A 17,435-nucleotide genomic window follows, 5' to 3' on the forward strand; every position below is an offset into this window, starting at 1 on the left:
GATCCTTCCAGTTAGAACTGTGCTGTCCAAAAGAGCCACAATGTGATGCTTCCAGGAAACCCACATGTGTTCTACACGGGTGCATGGTTAGAATGCAATACCTGCAGGCTAAGTTAGTGCTCACTCAAAGAGCTCAATCCTGCCGGCTCAGCCTTGACTCAGCCTTCCATTCAGTAAAATGAGGACCTCAATTGTTGGGTGGGATTCAAAAATTTTAGCAACCGGTTTTCTGCCGTTGCTGGGTGGGCGTGGCCAGCGTGGGCGTAGCTTACTTGGCCTCCTGCATCATTAGGGGAGAGGGAATTTTCACCCTCCCCGGGCTTTTCTCAAGCCTCCAGGAGGGTGAAAACGGCCTCCCCCGGAAACAGGAGGCCCTCCTGAGGCTGGAAACAAGCTCATTTCCAGACTTCTGGAAGGCCCATTTTTCACCCTCCCAGAGTCTCCGTGCGGGCCCTGCACTTACTTACCTGGCATCCAAAAGGGGCTGCGTAGAGACTCCTGGGAGGGGAAGGGTGGGCAGGGCCAGGCAGTCCTTGCAACTACCAGTTTGGCAAACCAGATGTAAAATTAGCATCCGGTTTGCTTGAACCGGTCTGAACCGGCTGAATCCCACCCCTGGAATTAGGCTTTAAACCACTTAGAGAGGGCTTTAAAGTACTGTGAAGCGGTATATAAGTCTGAGTGCTATTGCTATTATCTGTTCCTGCTATGGCTCCCTAGTAACAAGGCGTTCTGATTGTAGAGGAAGCATTTTAACTTGGATGACCAATAGCCAAAGATAGTTTTGTCCACCACAAATTTGCCCAATCCCGCCTTAAAGCCATCTGATAGCTATAGCAATTCACATCTGGCATGGACATTCAAAAGCATACCTCTGCCACACCTAAATCTGATATCTTTAAAGTCCCATTGGTTGTTAGCAGAAGATTTCCCGGTTTGATATCTTTGTGTACGATGCCCTGGCTGTGCAGATATTCCAAGCCATCTATAAGCTGGCAAAAGTACCTGTGGGGAGGCAGGGGGAAAAGGAGGTGGGGAAAAAATGAGTTTCTGGAGAGCAAGCAGAGTGCAATATCTACGTTGTTAAGCAGTTCGGGTTTATTAGCTGTGATTCAGAGTCTGATTCTGACCAGGAATCTTACAATGTTTGTGCCATATCAGGAACCTTGAAAGAGAACAGTAACTAAGAATTTATAGAATGATGCTTGCATTATGTCATGAGCTGTCAGTTTGGTATAGTGGTTAAGGCCTCAGGCTAGAAGGAGACCTAGTCACCAAGGTCTAGGCATGAAATCCAGCTAGGTGACTTCTGGCCGATCACCAGGAGATGATAAATTCTAGTCCTGCCTTAGGCATGAAAGTCAACGGGGTGACTTTGGACCAGTCGCTCACTCTCTTTCTGCCCAAACTACCTCACAGGGTTGTTGTTGTGGGGTAAACAGGATGAGGATGGTATGTTAAGATACGTTCACATTCATACATTCATTCATTCATTCATTCATTCATTCATTCATTCATTCATTCATTCATTCATTCATTCATTCATTCATACACACATACATACATACTGTGTTTCCCTGAAAATAAGACTGGGTCTTATGTTCTTTTGACCCCCGAAATATGTACTTGGCCTTATTTTCGGGAAGGTCTTACTATTTTTGAGGTGCAAGAGGTGGCGAGCATGGTCACCTCATGTGTTGCAATATTTCCGGGGAGGTCTTATTTTCAGGGAAACAGGGTACATACATACATACATACTTAACAGCAGGATACAAATAAATCAATAAAATAATCTCAAAGCATCTGATCAACCACCTCACTGGAGTCAAGATGGCCTGGAAACTAAACTGGCTTAGATCCAGCCACTGCTTGAACCCAAGACTGCGTGGGAAGCATGTGGATTTTTCCTTCACTTCAACAAGAGGAGGAAAAAAACCCTGAACTGCAAGTAATAGTTAAGTTCCCCTTCTCGTGATGATCAGAGATGATCATGAACCACCAGTCCAGTTTCCCTATTTCCACAGTGAGGCTTCCTCAGCGAATGGGAGTGATGGGAACTGGGAAGCACGCATGCTACTTACCCGTGCGCTTGAAAGACTGGAAACTTTTTGTCAGGAACGCTGTCCAACATCTCTTGCATGCCACAGACACAATACTCCATCACCATATACGTGAGAAACAGTTAAGGAAGTTCCTGGGATGGGACTTAAAAAGAGAGAAACCTGCCTTCCACTGGTTGACAGTATTTCAGCATCTAAGGCCACTCAAGTCTACGCTAAACCGTTCTCAGCTCAAGAGGCAGAAGAACCATCTGTCCCAACACCTCCTCCACGGATCCATTTTTAACTGGAGTCGTTGTGATTGACACAAGGGACTTTCTGAATGCAAAGGAAGAACTCGACGTTGTAAATGGATTATGGACGCTCTCCAAATAGCCCAGGCCAACGGAAAGAAACTATGTTTATGTTTATTTAATTTGTATGCCACCCCACTCCCGAGGGACTTGGGGCGGCTAGCAACCAAAAGGGGGGAGGGGATACAAATAAGACAAGAGAAGAAGCATGTATGGGAATTCTAATCCAAATACATGGAAGGTGGCTGATTAGAGGAAACCAAGATAAACAGTGCTAATTCTTCTAACATTATGCAGGTAGTCCTCGACTTACAACCATTCATTTAGTGACCATTCAAAGCTACAACGGCATTGAAAAAAGAGATTCAAAGCTACAACGGCATTGAAAAAAGAGATTCATGACAATTTTCCACATTTATTTAACTGTTGCAGCATCCTCATGGTCACGTGATCAAAATTTGGCTGTTTGGCAACTGGTTCGTATTTATGACGGGTGTAATCACTTTTTGACCTTCGGCAAAGTCAATGAGGAAGTCAGATTCACTTAACAACCGTATTAGTAACTGAACAACTGCAGTGATTCACTTAACCGCTGTGGGAAGGAAGGTTGTAAAACGGGGCAAAACCCACTTAACAACTTAGCAAGAGAAACTATGACCTCAGTTGTGGCCGTAAATTGAGGACTGCCTTTAATTATAATTTGTTCTTGGCTATAAAAGGTGGTAAAGGAACAGACTTTAAATTTCTTTATCTATTTTTTACAGACAAAGCAATTAAAGTCTCGGGTGGGGCCAGGGGTGGGAAGGAATGTCATGCTATCAGCAAATTAAAGGTTAGACCCTCTCCTCATTTAGCGATTGGTTGCACGAACGGTTGCAGGTACTGGATATGTCTGGTTTAATGAAAAGAAGGACTAGGGGAGACATGATAGCGGTCTTCCAATATTTGAGGGGTTATGACAGAGAAGAGGGGGTCAATTTATTCTCCAAGGCACCCGAGGGCAGGACAAGAAGCAATGGGTGGAAACTAATCAGGGAGAGAAGCAACCTGGAACTGAGGAGAAAATTCCTGACAGTTAGAATAATTAATCCGTGGAACAACTTGCCTCCAGAAGTTGTAAATGCTCCAACACTGGAAGTTTTGAAGAAGATGTTGGATAACCAATTGTCTGAAGTGGTGTAGGGTTTCCTGCCTAAGGAGGGGGTTGAACCAGAAGACCTCCAAGGTCCCTTCCAACTCTGCTATTCTATTCTATGTTTGATCAGATCATGTCCTGTCCCAATGATTTGATGGCCAAGTGAAACGGCTACTAAGTGAAGACACAATGCAAAGACGGAGATGCCGCCAAGATAAACTGGTCCCTATCTCTTAATTTCCTACAGTACCTTGCACCTGACCTGTTATTTTCCTTTCATTTGACCCCTCACAGGATAGAGAGGGTGCTTAAACAAGCTGCCTCTCCCTGGGCCGATTTTCTTCACAGCACAAGGCTTCCCCAAAGCGGAATGGAACAACTCGCCATGGCCAGCTTGCCACCAATTCGCCATGTCCAACTTCCAATGCTCAACTTGCAGCGGGACAACTCAACGTCGGCAACTTGTCATGGAGCCACTTGCTGTGGGACAATTCAACAATTCAATGTCATGATTTAAAATAATTTTAAAAATATTTTCATTTTTGCCACTCCCTCTTCATTTTGTCCCTCCTTTGGCATTCTTTCTTTAAGGATTCTGTTCCACTCTTTCTTCGATATTAGTGCAACTCTTGTCCCGTGGCGAATTGTCCTACGTTAAGTTGCCCCCGGCGAGTTGTCCCGCACGGAGTTAGTCCGCACGGAGTTCGAATTGTCCACAGCAAGTTAGCTGCGACAAGTTGGCTGCAGTGAGTTGGCGATGGCCAGTTGGCTGTGGGGAATGGCTGTTGATCCACGCCAACCACAAGTTTAGAAACTCAGTTTCATGATTTTAATTAGTCAATTTGAACCCTCCTACGATGACCAGATCTCTTTTTTTTTCCACATTGAAGGGTTTTGCTGTTGGGCACACAAAATTTGGTTGCAAATGTGAGGACAGGTAGAAAAATGAAATGTTTTAAATTACAGTTTATTACAGTCATCTTGGCCACATTTGCAGCTTTTTGCAGCCTCCTGCAGTCCTGTGACCGCATTTAGCTCTAGTTTCTCTGAAAACCAGAAGTTGCTTCCGCTGTGGAGCTGAAGTCCACGCAAAGATGCCGAGGTTGGGAAACATGGCCTTAGAAGAGCTCTACTGTGGTTTTTAGATTTGGAGATGGTCCATCATCTGCTTTGCATGCAGAAGGTTGGGATCTGGCTCTGGACATTTGCCAGTAAGAGGATCTTAGATAGTGGAGGCGGGGAGAATTCCTGCCATCACTCATAAACAACACTGGATGACGGACGCCTGTCAGTATAGAAGGCATCTCACTGTGGAAAGATGAAACATCATTAGAAACCAGAGAGGGACATGTGGAAATAAGGAAGACGAAAAACCAGGGAATCCAGATCTTCGTAGGGAAAATTCAGTACGGGAGCCCAAAGGAAGGATATATTTTTTGCTTCTCTTCATTGTACAACACGTCAACTAGCTGGATCACATTTTTGTGCCGCAACCGCCGTAGGAGTTGTATTTCCCTGGAAGGGGGGAAAAAAGAGAGGAAAATGTATTGGTGAAGAGACGAGCCCAGTGGCAAAAATACAGTAAAGTTCCTCTCTAGGAATGAAATTATGTTATGTTGAATTGCTTATTGCACAGAGAAACATATATAGGTAGTCTTTGACTTACAACCATTCATTTAGTGACTGTCCAATGTCACTAAACGAATGGTTTTAAGTCAAGGAATATATGTATGTGCATATGTATGTACTATATATAACTCGTTTACGAGCCCCACCCACCACCCAGGCCGTTATAACACAAAACAATAATGGACACACAGCCAGCACCTATCTACCAATCATGATACAACCACACAACCAATCATTCCACTTACTGAAACAACGCCAGCACTCCACACCCACCCACCAAGATTTATAGAAAGACGGCAGTTCCGACCACGCTTTAAGCCCAAAACCCAGCCTGAAGATGGTGAGTGAGACCTCGCCGAAACGTTGCCAAGGCTTTGTTGTTGTAAGCGGGTTGGTTGGCTGTGTTGTTACATCTTTATTTATTTATTTATTTATTAGACTTATATACCGCTTCATAGGGCTTTCAGCCCTCTCTAAGCGGTTTACAGATTTTTTAGCAAATTGAGTCAGCATATCGCCCCCCACAGTCTGGGTCCTCATTTCACCCACCTCGGAAGGATGGAAGGCTGAGTCAACCTTGAGCTGGTGAGATTTGAACCACTGAACTGCAGATAACAGTCAGCTGAAGTGGCCTGCAGTACTGCACCCTAACCACTGCGCCACCTCGGCTCCTTCAATCTTGATTAGTTGATGGAGTTGATGTATGCAGATTAGTCGGCTGTTTCGTAACATCCTGTATGGCTGAGGTACTAGCTGTGTGCCCATTAGTCTTTTGTGTTGTAACGATATATACATGTACATAATATGTATTTTTATGTCACAACCCTTGGTATGCCCAAATATGGGAGGAAGCATACTGCTTCCTTTCTCTGTCTATCGGCTCATCCCAAGAGACCTGTATGCACATATGTACATATACATATACATACATATACACACACACACACACACACACACACACACACACATATATATATATATATATATATATATATATATATATATATATATATATATATATTAGTCGGATGTATGCAGATTAGTATATTTACTAATTTTGGCTTATATATGTATGGCTTATATATATATATATATAAGCCAAGTACCACTCACTCATCACAAAATCTCCAGAACTGTAAAGCCTACAAACTTGAAATTTGGCACGTATGTTCCTCTTGGCTTCTAGGTGCTCGCTACGATATGATTTTTTGAAATGACCATCAGATCATCAGTATTTCTTATAGAGTGTGTGTTTGTGTGTGTGTGTGTGTGTGTGTATGTATATACACGCATCGATGCTAAGGAGTTAAGACGTTCTACTCCCCCTCTCCACCTGAAAGAAACTCTGTTCCAACTGCCAGTTGCCTTAGATGGGTGTGGCCAACGCGTGACTGTGGGCTGGCCCGACCACATGATTTCATAGCGAAGCACGAGTATCTATCTAGTGTATGTATGCATGTGTATATGTTTCTTTGTAGAATAAGCATTGAAAAAAGTGACTTATGACGGTCCTTGCACTGACTATTGCAGCATCCCCATAGTCACGTGATCAAAACTGCACAGAAGTCTGTACAAATCTGTACTCTAGAGAAACATATTCAGGTAGCCCTCAGTTTACAACCATTCACTTAATGATCACTTAAAATTAGAACATAACTGGAAAAAAAGTGACTTATTACTGGTTCTCACTTTTACGACTGTTTTCAGCATCCTTGTGGCCATACTTTGCCTCCCTGGTCATGGAAAACCTGGGTCTCTTTCCAGGCAATTCCACCAGAATTAATGCTGCAGGACTGCCAATGCAAATGACTGCAGCCAGTTGCATTTCTTTGAACACCAGCATAATGTTGATCCTTCAGATAATCATACAGGTAGTCCTCGACTTACAACCATCCATTTAGTGATCATTCAAAGTTATAGTGGCACTGAAAAAAATGCTTATGGTCTGTTTTTCACACTTACAAACCATTGCCCATGGTTACATGATAAAAATTCAGATGTTGTATTTCTGAGCATCCTTCCCAGTCAGCTTCTGACGAGCGAAGTCAATGGACTGGATTCACTTAATGACCACACAACTCATTAGTAGTTCACTTTACAATTGTCCAAAAAAAAAAAAAAGGTTGTAAAATTAGATGTGCCAGACTTAATAACTACCTTGATTAGCAACAGAAATTCTGGCCTCAGTTGTGGCCATAAGTCGAGGACTACTTGCAGTTTGCCATGCTTTTGCTGTTGGAACACCAACGTGCTGTCTGCCTATCAAATACTGATCTCAAAGACCATGCAGCCAGAAAAACAGGCCCGTTTCCGAACTTCTGGAACATCCGGCAGGCCCCTTTTTCGCCCTTCCAGAGCCTCCACGCAGGCCCTGCACTTACCTGGCATCCAAAACAGGCTCTGTGGAAACTCCTGAGAGGGGATGGGAGGGGTGGGCGGGGCCAGCCAGTTCCTTGCAACTACCGGTTCGGCGAACCAAATGTAAAATTAGCATCCCGTCCGAACCGGTTGAATCCCACCTCTGCCGCACTCCCTACCCTCCGAATACCTCCCCCAGAACGACCAGTTTCTACACACTTTTCTTTCATACTTTCACGCTTTTCTGTCAATTTTATAGACAGAAACAAACAAACAAACAAAAAAAGATGGAAGGAAGAATGGAAAAATGTGGGACGATCATCAGAACGTTCCCACAGCATAATCCATTAGGGGGAAGAATGCCGCAGAAAAGGATCCTCACTTTAAAGCACCCATAATTATTTACTGTTTGACTGCAGTCACAGGTTCCAAGGACATTGTGCAGATGATAGCTCTGCTTTTAATACCATTATAGAGTCATTATCTAAGACAGAGGAAAGGATCTAATCTCTTAGCCCCAAAGCCATCTGCTTATGGACAACTCCACCAACAGGAATGTCAGCAGCCAGAGGTGCTTTTTCCAAAAGGCAACTGGACTTTCTTGGGTTTTTTTTTTTTTTAAACGTTTCACTTCAAACAGTTCAAACTGAAGAAGCTTCTTGGATGAGAAGCAAAACATTATAAAAAAGTTTTCAAAACGAAACGTTTTAAAAAACAAGGAAGTCCACTTGCCTTTTGGGACAATCATGAGCTGGATGATTGAAACTCTCCATAGACATCAGCAACCGTATTTAGTCCAGATATGAGCAAAAGTCTTTGCTGAACCTGGATTTAAGAAATCTAGATTTTCACACAGTATTTAATCCAACAGGAAGTTTGCTGAGTGACTTTGTCATGTGTATCTAATCTCACTTAATAAGCAGAAAATGTTTTTACAGTGCAGGAAGCAGAGGGCTCTGTATGAACTTCTAAGAAGAAAGACAATATAAAAAAAAACATCAAATGAAATATTTATTCTCTTTTGTTGTTACTCTCATACCATAAATAGTTTAGAAGCAGCGAACTACATACAATTGGCTAATTCTATTTTAGCTGGTCGATTATTCATTCTCTTTTCTGTCTCTGTCACTTCAGTCCTCCGGTTGGCCCTGGCTGAGTCCCCAAATTCTAATCCAGCAGAGTTGGGAGACAATCACACGTTCAAATATTTGAATGGACAGATTAGCATGGCTGAAGAAACACTTTCAGATTTGAGCCCCATGGCTTATCCATGGAGTTCATGGAACAGGCTTTGGCAAACTGCACTGTTTCAGCTGAGCTGATCCTTACTTGGGTGTTATGGAGGTAACACAACCTCATTCACAAAATGACAGAGTTGAAAGAGGCTCTTTAGGTCACAGAGGAAAGTTGGACCATAAGGAAGACGGACAGCCAAAGAATGGAGGCCTTTGAACTCTGGTGCTGGAGAAGACTCCTGCGAGTCTCCCTTGGACTGCAAGGCCATCCAACCGGTCAGTCCTAGAGGAGATCAACCCTGACTGCTCTTTAGAAGGCCAGATCCTGAAGAGGAAACTCAAATACTTTGGCCACTTAATGAGAAGGAAGGACTCCCTGGAGAAGAGCCTCATGCTGGGAAAGATGGAGGGCAAAAGAAGAAGGGGACGACAGAGAATGCGGTGGCTGAATGGAGTCACTGAAGCAGTCAGCGTGAGCTTAAATGGACCCCAGAGGATGGCAGAGGACAGGAAGGCCTGGAGGAACGTTGTCCATGGGGTCGCGATGGGTCGAACACAACTTTGCAACTAACAACAAGAAGGTCACAGAGACTAACCTCCTCCTCTGTGCAGGAATCCTAGACTGTCTAGCTTTTGCTAGAGCCAATCAAATGAAGGAGACATCTTGATTGTTAGTTTCGCTGCTGAACTGCTCTTACTGTAGGAACTTTTTTTTTAGCAGAAATCTCCCTTCTAGTAGCTTAAATCTATTATTTTGCCCCCCCTCCCCCCAATTCTGTAACAATGGAGGTCTTCACTTACTTCTATATGACTATATGACCTGGTGTAAAATTCATCCACCCTTGGGGATTTAAATTCATTTCTTGATCCCATTTCTATTGCTCCCAACCTTCCCTTTTGTCTTGATTATCTTGTTAGCATTTCAGCATTTTCACTGAGAAGCTGCTATTCTTTTCATTATGGTTATGATTTCAAACATATCTAACAGCCATTTTTGTTGCTGTTGGCATCCCCTGCCACCTCAGTACATTCCAAACTTGCTGTGACAGCCTGCATTCAGCCGTGGCTTCTGCTGATTGTCCATGCAGACTCCCAAATAAATGGTTTGGGTTAGGTAACTGATAAAAGCAGCTGAGATTAGGAATTATTTGAGGTTTTTTTTTTTTTAAAGCAAAAGCTTCATCGATGGTGGAGCTAAGAGACTGGCATTGTGGTAGATCTTAACATCGCAGGAAAGCAAGTCTGGTCTGAAGTGGTGACATTTTGATGGATGAGGTACAATGGCTTTCAAAACCTAAGGCGGATCTAGATAATGGTGGCTATTGAAAAACTGCTATAGTATTTAGTGAAGGGTAATGGTGACTGATGGACCTAAACCGAATTATTTTTTATTTACTTTAAAAGATGTGCATGGCTGCTCATCTTGAAACAACTCTGGGAAGCTCGCAGCAATAAAACTCTAAAAGAAGAATTAGTTGTATATTGCTGAAGCTTTAGTGTAGGTTCAAAACAGACCTGGAAAAATTTGCTAAAGGGAGATATTTGGAGGGAGACCCAGAGGGAGGTTCACTAAAAACCAGATGAGCTGTGGGTCAAGACATTATTTATTATTATTTTTTAATTTAGTGTATGGCATACCATCATGGACTATATCTTTCTATCTATCTATCTATCTATCTATCTATCTATCTATCTATCTATCTATCTATCTATCTATCTATCTATCTATCTATCTCTATATCTATCTACCTATCTATCTATCTATCTATCTATCTATCTATCTATCTATCTATCTATCTATCTATCTATCATCTAGATTAGTAGAACACAATAAAATATAAATGTTAAAAAAGATCTGTGATTAAATACTAATGTCTAGGCCTGTGAAGGTGAACTTATGGCACGTGTGCCAGAGGTGGCATGCAGAGGCCTCTCTCTGGGCACACCCGCTGTCACTAACTGCTCTTCTGGTTTCCGGTGCACATGGTTTCCAGCTGGTCCTCGCGGGCGCCAGAGCACCAGAAAATGGCTTGAAAACGACCTGAAAAATGACCAAAAAGGCAAAAAAAAACCAGGCCATTTTCAGACTGTTTTTGGCCTGAAAAAATATAACTGGATCGGTGTATGCCCTCAGCCTTTAGCTGGTGACGATGTGATCTACAGTTTGATGTGGGACCCCGCAATCACACTGAGGGGAGGATATTATGCCCCATTTATAGACAAAGTCCTGGTAGACACCATATGAGGTGCAAGTCCAATTCAGGATTGTTCATTGCTGAGGTGAGAGGATTCTGGCTTTTCTCTGTGACAGACACTCAAACAGAGAAGGGCTACTGTCCTGTCACCCCTAGTCCTTCCCTTCATTAGACTTGACATAGCTAGCTCCCTCAGTTGATCATTGCAAGGTTTAACTCCAGACCTCTGGCCATCTTTGTTGCTCTTCTCTGCAATCTTCCGATGGTCTCAGCACCCTTTTTGTATTGTGTGGCCAAACTGGATGCGGTCTTTCCAAGGGTGGCCTTACCAGTGCAGTATAAAGCGGAACGCACACTTCACATGATCTTGATGTTATCCCTCTGTGAAGGCCACCTAGCACTACCTCTGGGAGTTGTGGGTGCCCCATCACTGGAGGTTTTCAAGAAGAGATTGAATGGTCATTTGTCCGGAATGGTATAAGGCAGGGGTGCCAAACTCAAGTCCCACCGATTGGATCCAGCCTGTGATGTGGTCGTAAACAGCCCGTGGGGCCATCCTGGTCTACCCAGTGCAAAGAGGAAACATGCCAGCAGTTTGGGGAATGATATCAATCTGGCCACGCCCACCCAGTTGGCCACACCCACCCAGTTGGCCATGCTATGCCCCCCCCTCCCCGAGATCAACCACAGCTCTGATGCGGCCCTCAATTAAATTGATTTCGACACCCCTAGTATAAGGTCCCCCGCTTGTCCCTTTCCAACACAGTTATTCTAAGTCCGTGATGGTGAATCTATGGCACGGGTGCAAGAGGTGGCACACAGAGCCCTCTCTGCTGGCACACGCACCGTTTCCCCAGGTCGGATCTCCGTGGCATTTCTTTTGTGAGCTTCTGTTTCCCTGCAAATAAATGAAATAGCAGCTCATAAAAGAAAAAAGACCTTAGCTCTTGTATTTATTATTTGTATTTATTAAGTTTGTATGCTGCCCTACTCCCGAGAGACTCAGTGCTGACAGTGTTGGGACGCCCTGCCTCCTGCTGGCCAGCTGGTTTTCGAGTCTCTGCTGTGCCCGGACACATGTCCGCACAGGCGTATGTCCTTGCATGCGCACGTCTGTTTTTTGCAAAAATGGGCCTGTTTTTTGTCAAAAAAAAAGGGCATGCATAGCCTTTAAGAGGCTTATAGAGTGCTTCTGGGGGCTGGGGGAGGGCAAATAATGGCCTGTTTTTTGCTCATTTCTGCCCTCCCCAGCCCCCAGGAGCACTCTGGAAGCCTCCTAAAGGCTATGCATGGCCATTTTTGCAAAGATGGCGATGTCAGGAGGCCAAAAATGCTGTATTCAGTGTATAAGATGCACCCAGATTTTCAGCCTCTTTTTTTGAGGGGAAAAGGTGTGTCCTATACTCCGAAAAATACAGTACCCTCTGGAAATAAATACTGTGGGGGTAAGACACCCCTAACACCCATCAGGGGGAGGTTGTTCTGTTAAGATACAGTCTGTAGTGCTGGGTTATCAGCTAGTGCTTGATATTTAGAAACAGAACAGTGCATGTAAGCATTAAAGCAACATTACAGGTACCACGTATGCAGTATATATAGTTACAGAAACCTCACTCTACGATATTCAATAAGGGGGAAAAATAAATAAAACTGGCAAGGCAGTTTAAAAAAAGCTGAGCTGTTGCCTTCTCAGTATGCAAGGGGGGAGGGGGAGGCACCAATAAGCAATCTGCAGAGCTAGCCTGGAGAAAATTTAACTAGGTGATGGCATTGGCTTTGATGTGCTTTCTTAGTAAAAGGAAAGGGGGAGGAATCCAAAATAGGTGTTTTTGCACTGTTTTTCATCAAATTCCAGAGATTCACGAGAAGCTGCAGTCATACTTCTCTTTTAATTGACAACTGGAGAAATCTGGGCTATCTTGTGTACTTTTCCTTTGTGAGCTGTCCGTCATTCAGCCTCCAATATGTATTAACTTCAGAGTTCGATTAAACCAGCGTTTCCAAATTGTAGCAACTTTAAGATAGGTGGACTTCAGCTCCCAAAATCCCCCAGCCAGTCTGGCTGGGGGATTCTCAGAGCTGAAGTCCACCTATCTTAAAGTTGGCAGGGTTGGGAAACACTGTACTAAATCTATTGGCTTCTCCAACATATACCATATTTTTTCGGACTATAAGTGCACCAAGATTTCGAAGAGATAAGTAAGAAAAAATTTTTTTTTGTCCACCCAGGTCTCCAATGTACTGTATTTTGGAGTATAAGACGCACCTTCCCCCCCAAAGAGGGGGGAAATGTTGGTGCATCTTATACACTGAATACAGCCATTTTTTGGCCTCCCTAAGCCCCCCCCCCCCGCATCTCATTTTTGCAAAAAATGGGCCCTTTTTTTACAAAAACAGGGGCATTTTTGCCTTCCCCCAGCCCTTGGCCACTTTCAAGAAGAGATTGGATTGCCATTTGTCAGAAATGGTGTATGGTCTCCTGCTTGAGCAGGGGGGATGGATTAGATGTTAATCTGAAATCTGGCTGTTTACCCACCAGAAACACAAAGCCATGTTTTTTATAAACGTGCTCCAGAACATATCAGAATATTTCTTTTCTGGGACAGCATAAAACCTATGCCTCTTTGAATACACCTCTCCAAAATCTCTGTTGCAAACCAGGGGAAGATTTGACAGATGGCTAAACTGCCCACTCAAGATGACCCGCACTGAAGGTGTTACCTAGTTGGGCAACAAAATATCTGCAGGCGAAGATCACCAAGGACTCCATCTGCCATTGAAGCCCAATGCCATTCTACTTTTCTGCTGCCTTAATGGGTGGCAGAAAATGGTGAAGAGGAAGACCCTAAAGTCTTTTGCTTCTGGTTGTTAATTTCATGCACATTTGTCTTCCTTCTTTACAAATTATTACTTCTGCTGTCAGTTTCTGTTATCAGACCTTACTGATATTTTCCTTTATTTGAATGGCTAAGCGAAACTGAAGCAAACTGATGTGCTGCTCTGACGTCTTCTTCAAAGACCACTATGAACCTGAGTTTGCCGCAGAATGTTTTTCAGGCAGGAAGATAAAACATGAAACAAGCATTACAAGTCACAATAGCAAAATTCTTATCCATTCATTTTCACTTTTGCTTCCCAGTAGAAAGGTGTTTTTTTTTAAAATCTTGTTCTCTTCCTAGGCCTGTGATGGCAAACCTATGGCACACATGCCATAGGTGCCACGCAGAGCCATTTGTTAGGGCACGCGAGGTGTTGCCCTATCAGCTCCAGCGCGCACTGGTTTCAGCCTTCATTTTCAGTTTTTTTCTGTCCTCTGGAGGCTTCCCTGGAGCCTCGGGAAGGCAAAAAACAGCCCTACGGGCAACCCAGAAGTTCAGGAACAGACTTCTGAGTTGCCAGTAGAGCCGTTTTTCTCCCTCCGGAGGCTTCAGGGAAGCCTCATGAAGTTTCCGGAGGGCCTCGGAGGGGGGGGCAGCGGAGGCCATTTTTGCCCTCCCCAGGCTCCTAGAAAGCCTATGGAACCTGGGGAGGGTGAAAAATGGGTCCATCACGCACCAAAAGCAGGGGGAGGGCGGTGTGTGTGTGTCGCACACATAGAATTATGTTTGTGGGCACGCCTGCGCACCACCCTCCTGCGCTTCCCCCACTTTTGGCACGCAATGGCAAAAAGGTTAGCCATCACTGTCCTAGGCTGGCTCACTATCCAAGGACCAACTGTTGATTTAGAGGACAGCTTGTTAGAGGCTCTTTTTAAAATCCCCCTAACAAAGTCCTGTGTAACTGTCCTTGTTTCAGTTCCTTCATTTCCAGCCAGTTCCTTCGGCTGGAAAGAGAGGCTACATCAATTACCGGGTTTTCTATTCTGCACAATTGTGGCAACTTGCCTTAAAAAACAAAGGGGCAATTGGCGACTTGGGAATAGTAGGCAGCCTTCTCAGCACAACACAGATACATACACACACACACACATCCAAAACATACCAAAGTGAGCAGGACAACAGTCTCCAGAAGTTGTAGGTGCTGTAATACTGGAGGTTCTTAAGAAGAGATCGGACAACCATTTGTTTGAAATGGCATGGGCCTTCCTGCTTGAGCAGGGGGTTGGACTAGAAAACCTCCAAGGTCCCTTCCAGCTCTGTTGTTGAGGAAATGGTTGTTTTGTGGCTCATATTTCAAATTTTTGGTTTTTTTCCCTTTCAGAGTGAATTTCAGAGTGAATCTCTGATGACAGGACATTAACTGCTTCCCTGCAGGCCTCAGGAAAAACAAATATATTAAATTTGGGGCATTGGTTGGGGGAAAAAATCCTCCCCATCTTAAATGGACTGACTTGCTCTGCAGGTGCTGGTGACCTATTTTGTGCCTCCCTCGTCACTGTATTATACTTTCATTATATAGCAGAAAGTTTGAAGATTTGAGAGAAAAGGACCGCTCACAGTGCACCATTTTTGAGAAAGTCTTTCTGTTAGGTTCCATTTTTTTTTTTTTTTTTGTAAAACTGGTTGGTTAGGTTAGGGCTATCACATTTAAACTGCTAGCTTGTAAGGGCTAGTCTTCCATACCCAACCTATTCTGTGTGTGTGTGTGTGTGTGTGTCTGCCTGTCTGTCATCTACATTTCTTTTTTTTTAACCATCTACTTCCCTCTTAGAATAACAGAGTTGGAAGGGACCTTGGAGGTCTTCTAGGCCAAGCCCTTACTTAAGTTCTTAAGTTCTGTGCACCTTTCTAGTTAGGAACTTCAAGAGGGCAAGAAATGTAGGATCTAATGTAGTTCTGAAACACATCAAGTACAGAAATGAAGAGATCTTTGTATTTGGCATGGCAAATCGATTCTCTAGATCAGTGTTTCTCAACCTTGACAACATGAAGTCCTGTGGACTTCAAGTTGCCAAGGTTGAGAAACACTGCTCTAGATCAATAAGTACTATGATTTTCTCACATTCATCCATTTCCATTAATCATACTTATGTAATTGTGGTATTATTATACATATTTGAATTAGAGGCTGGGCCTTCATTGTTTAGTGGTTCAATATTTTTGTGCACCATTCTAATAACAGTCATGCTATTATTTAAACTTACATAATGATACCATCTTTCAACATCTACACTTTACATCTGGTTATTACTTTTAGTATATTATATAAAAACATTTGGGCTGAATAGGAAAGATGTAGATAGAGACAAAGACCCAAGGGAGGAGTTTGGGAGGCCAGTCAAAGAACAAGTAAGAATTGAAATGCTAAAGTGGGCCAGAGATGATGGTTAGAAAGGGAATGCTGCTTAATATAAGATTGGCTTTATTGAGAGCTAGAATAGAGGTAGAAACCAGATCAAAGGGCTCCTGAGTCCATTTCAAAGTGCCGGTTATGGTACAACACCAGGATACGTCATGGAAAGCCTTGTCAGAATAGAATCCACCTGGCTCAGTTACCCAGAGAAGGCCTGAAGATCATCTCTCCCGGAGGTATATGATGAGGCCAGTTCGAAAGCTTTCCAATAGTGTCCCACTTTTAGTATACACTCACAGAGGAACCAATGGCTCCAACCATTCTTGCATTTGGTAAGCAAGTGAAGTCTATATTACTCCAATAAACGTTTGCCCCTCAGCTGTGCACTCTTTTTATGTGCTCTAGTCTAACCCAACCTAGAACCAAAGAGAAATTTCCTGACAGTTAGTATAATCAATTGGGGGAATTCCATCTCTGGAGGTTTTTAAGAAGACATTGGACAGCCGTTTGTCTGAAATGGCATACGGCAGGGGTGTCAAACTCGATTTCATTGAGGGCCGCATCAGGCTTGTGTTTGACCTTGGGGGGGGGGAATGTAGGCTGGGTGGGTGTGGCCATCTTGACGTCACTCGTGTCGGGGGCGCCTGTTGTGGCCTGAGCGCTCTGCCAGTGAAAACGGGCTCCCAAGCTCCGTTTTCAGCTGTGACAGCCAGGTGTGGCCCTCCCGAGCTCCATTTTCACTGGCAGAGGCACTGTCCTTCACTGTTTCCAGGGTGGCCCCGTGGGCCAGATCTAAACATTTACTGCGCATGGGCAAGGAACATGGCTGCTGAGTTCGCCGCTCTGGCTTTGCACTGAAAGAAAATCTCGTGGAGAGGAGGAATTTGTGCTCTGGAGCTGAGCCGAGGGAGGCTGGGGGTGGTGTGAACTTCTTGCGGTCCGGGAGCTGGCAGTGGACCGGCAAATTTCTACTTCTCCGAGCTGCCAGCTCCGAAAGACGCCGGCACAGTTGAAGCCGCTGACGCCGCCCAACACCGCGGCCCAGCTGGTTTGAGAAGCCCGACCTCCCCCTTCGTGTTTGCTGCCTGACCGCCGCGACTACGACCTCCGCTGTGCCGCTAGCCTGCCGTTGCCCGCTTGAAAAACGCCGCGGCTCAGCTCAGCTGTTTTGGGACTTCATGGCCAAGCTGCCTGGGAAACTTTGATCTTCCCCCGACTATTGTTGGTGCCGCGGCCCCCGTTGTCTGTTGGCTCGCTGGTTGTGGAAGCGTTGTGTCTCTTTCCATCTGAGCCGCCTA

The 17,435-nt window shown here is 44.3% G+C and overlaps 1 protein-coding gene across 5 annotated transcripts in view; it reads right to left on the reverse strand.

The window, feature by feature from the left end:
* The window catches only part of STK11 (serine/threonine kinase 11), a 122,112-nt gene that overhangs the window by 61,343 nt on the left and 43,334 nt on the right, over positions 1-17,435 (reverse strand). For all 5 annotated transcript variants that reach the window (XM_032223089.1, XM_032222776.1, XM_032223011.1 and 2 more), the window contains 3 exons: positions 4,920-5,003; positions 2,082-2,171; positions 873-1,005 (listed from right to left, as the gene is read on the reverse strand). In XM_032223089.1, the coding sequence (XP_032078980.1) occupies positions 873-1,005; positions 2,082-2,171; positions 4,920-5,003 (307 nt within the window). The remainder of the gene's footprint in view (positions 1-872; positions 1,006-2,081; positions 2,172-4,919; positions 5,004-17,435) is intronic.

Source organism: Thamnophis elegans, chromosome 1 (assembly GCF_009769535.1).
Source record: "Thamnophis elegans isolate rThaEle1 chromosome 1, rThaEle1.pri, whole genome shotgun sequence".
Classification (NCBI taxonomy): domain Eukaryota; kingdom Metazoa; phylum Chordata; class Lepidosauria; order Squamata; family Colubridae; genus Thamnophis; species Thamnophis elegans.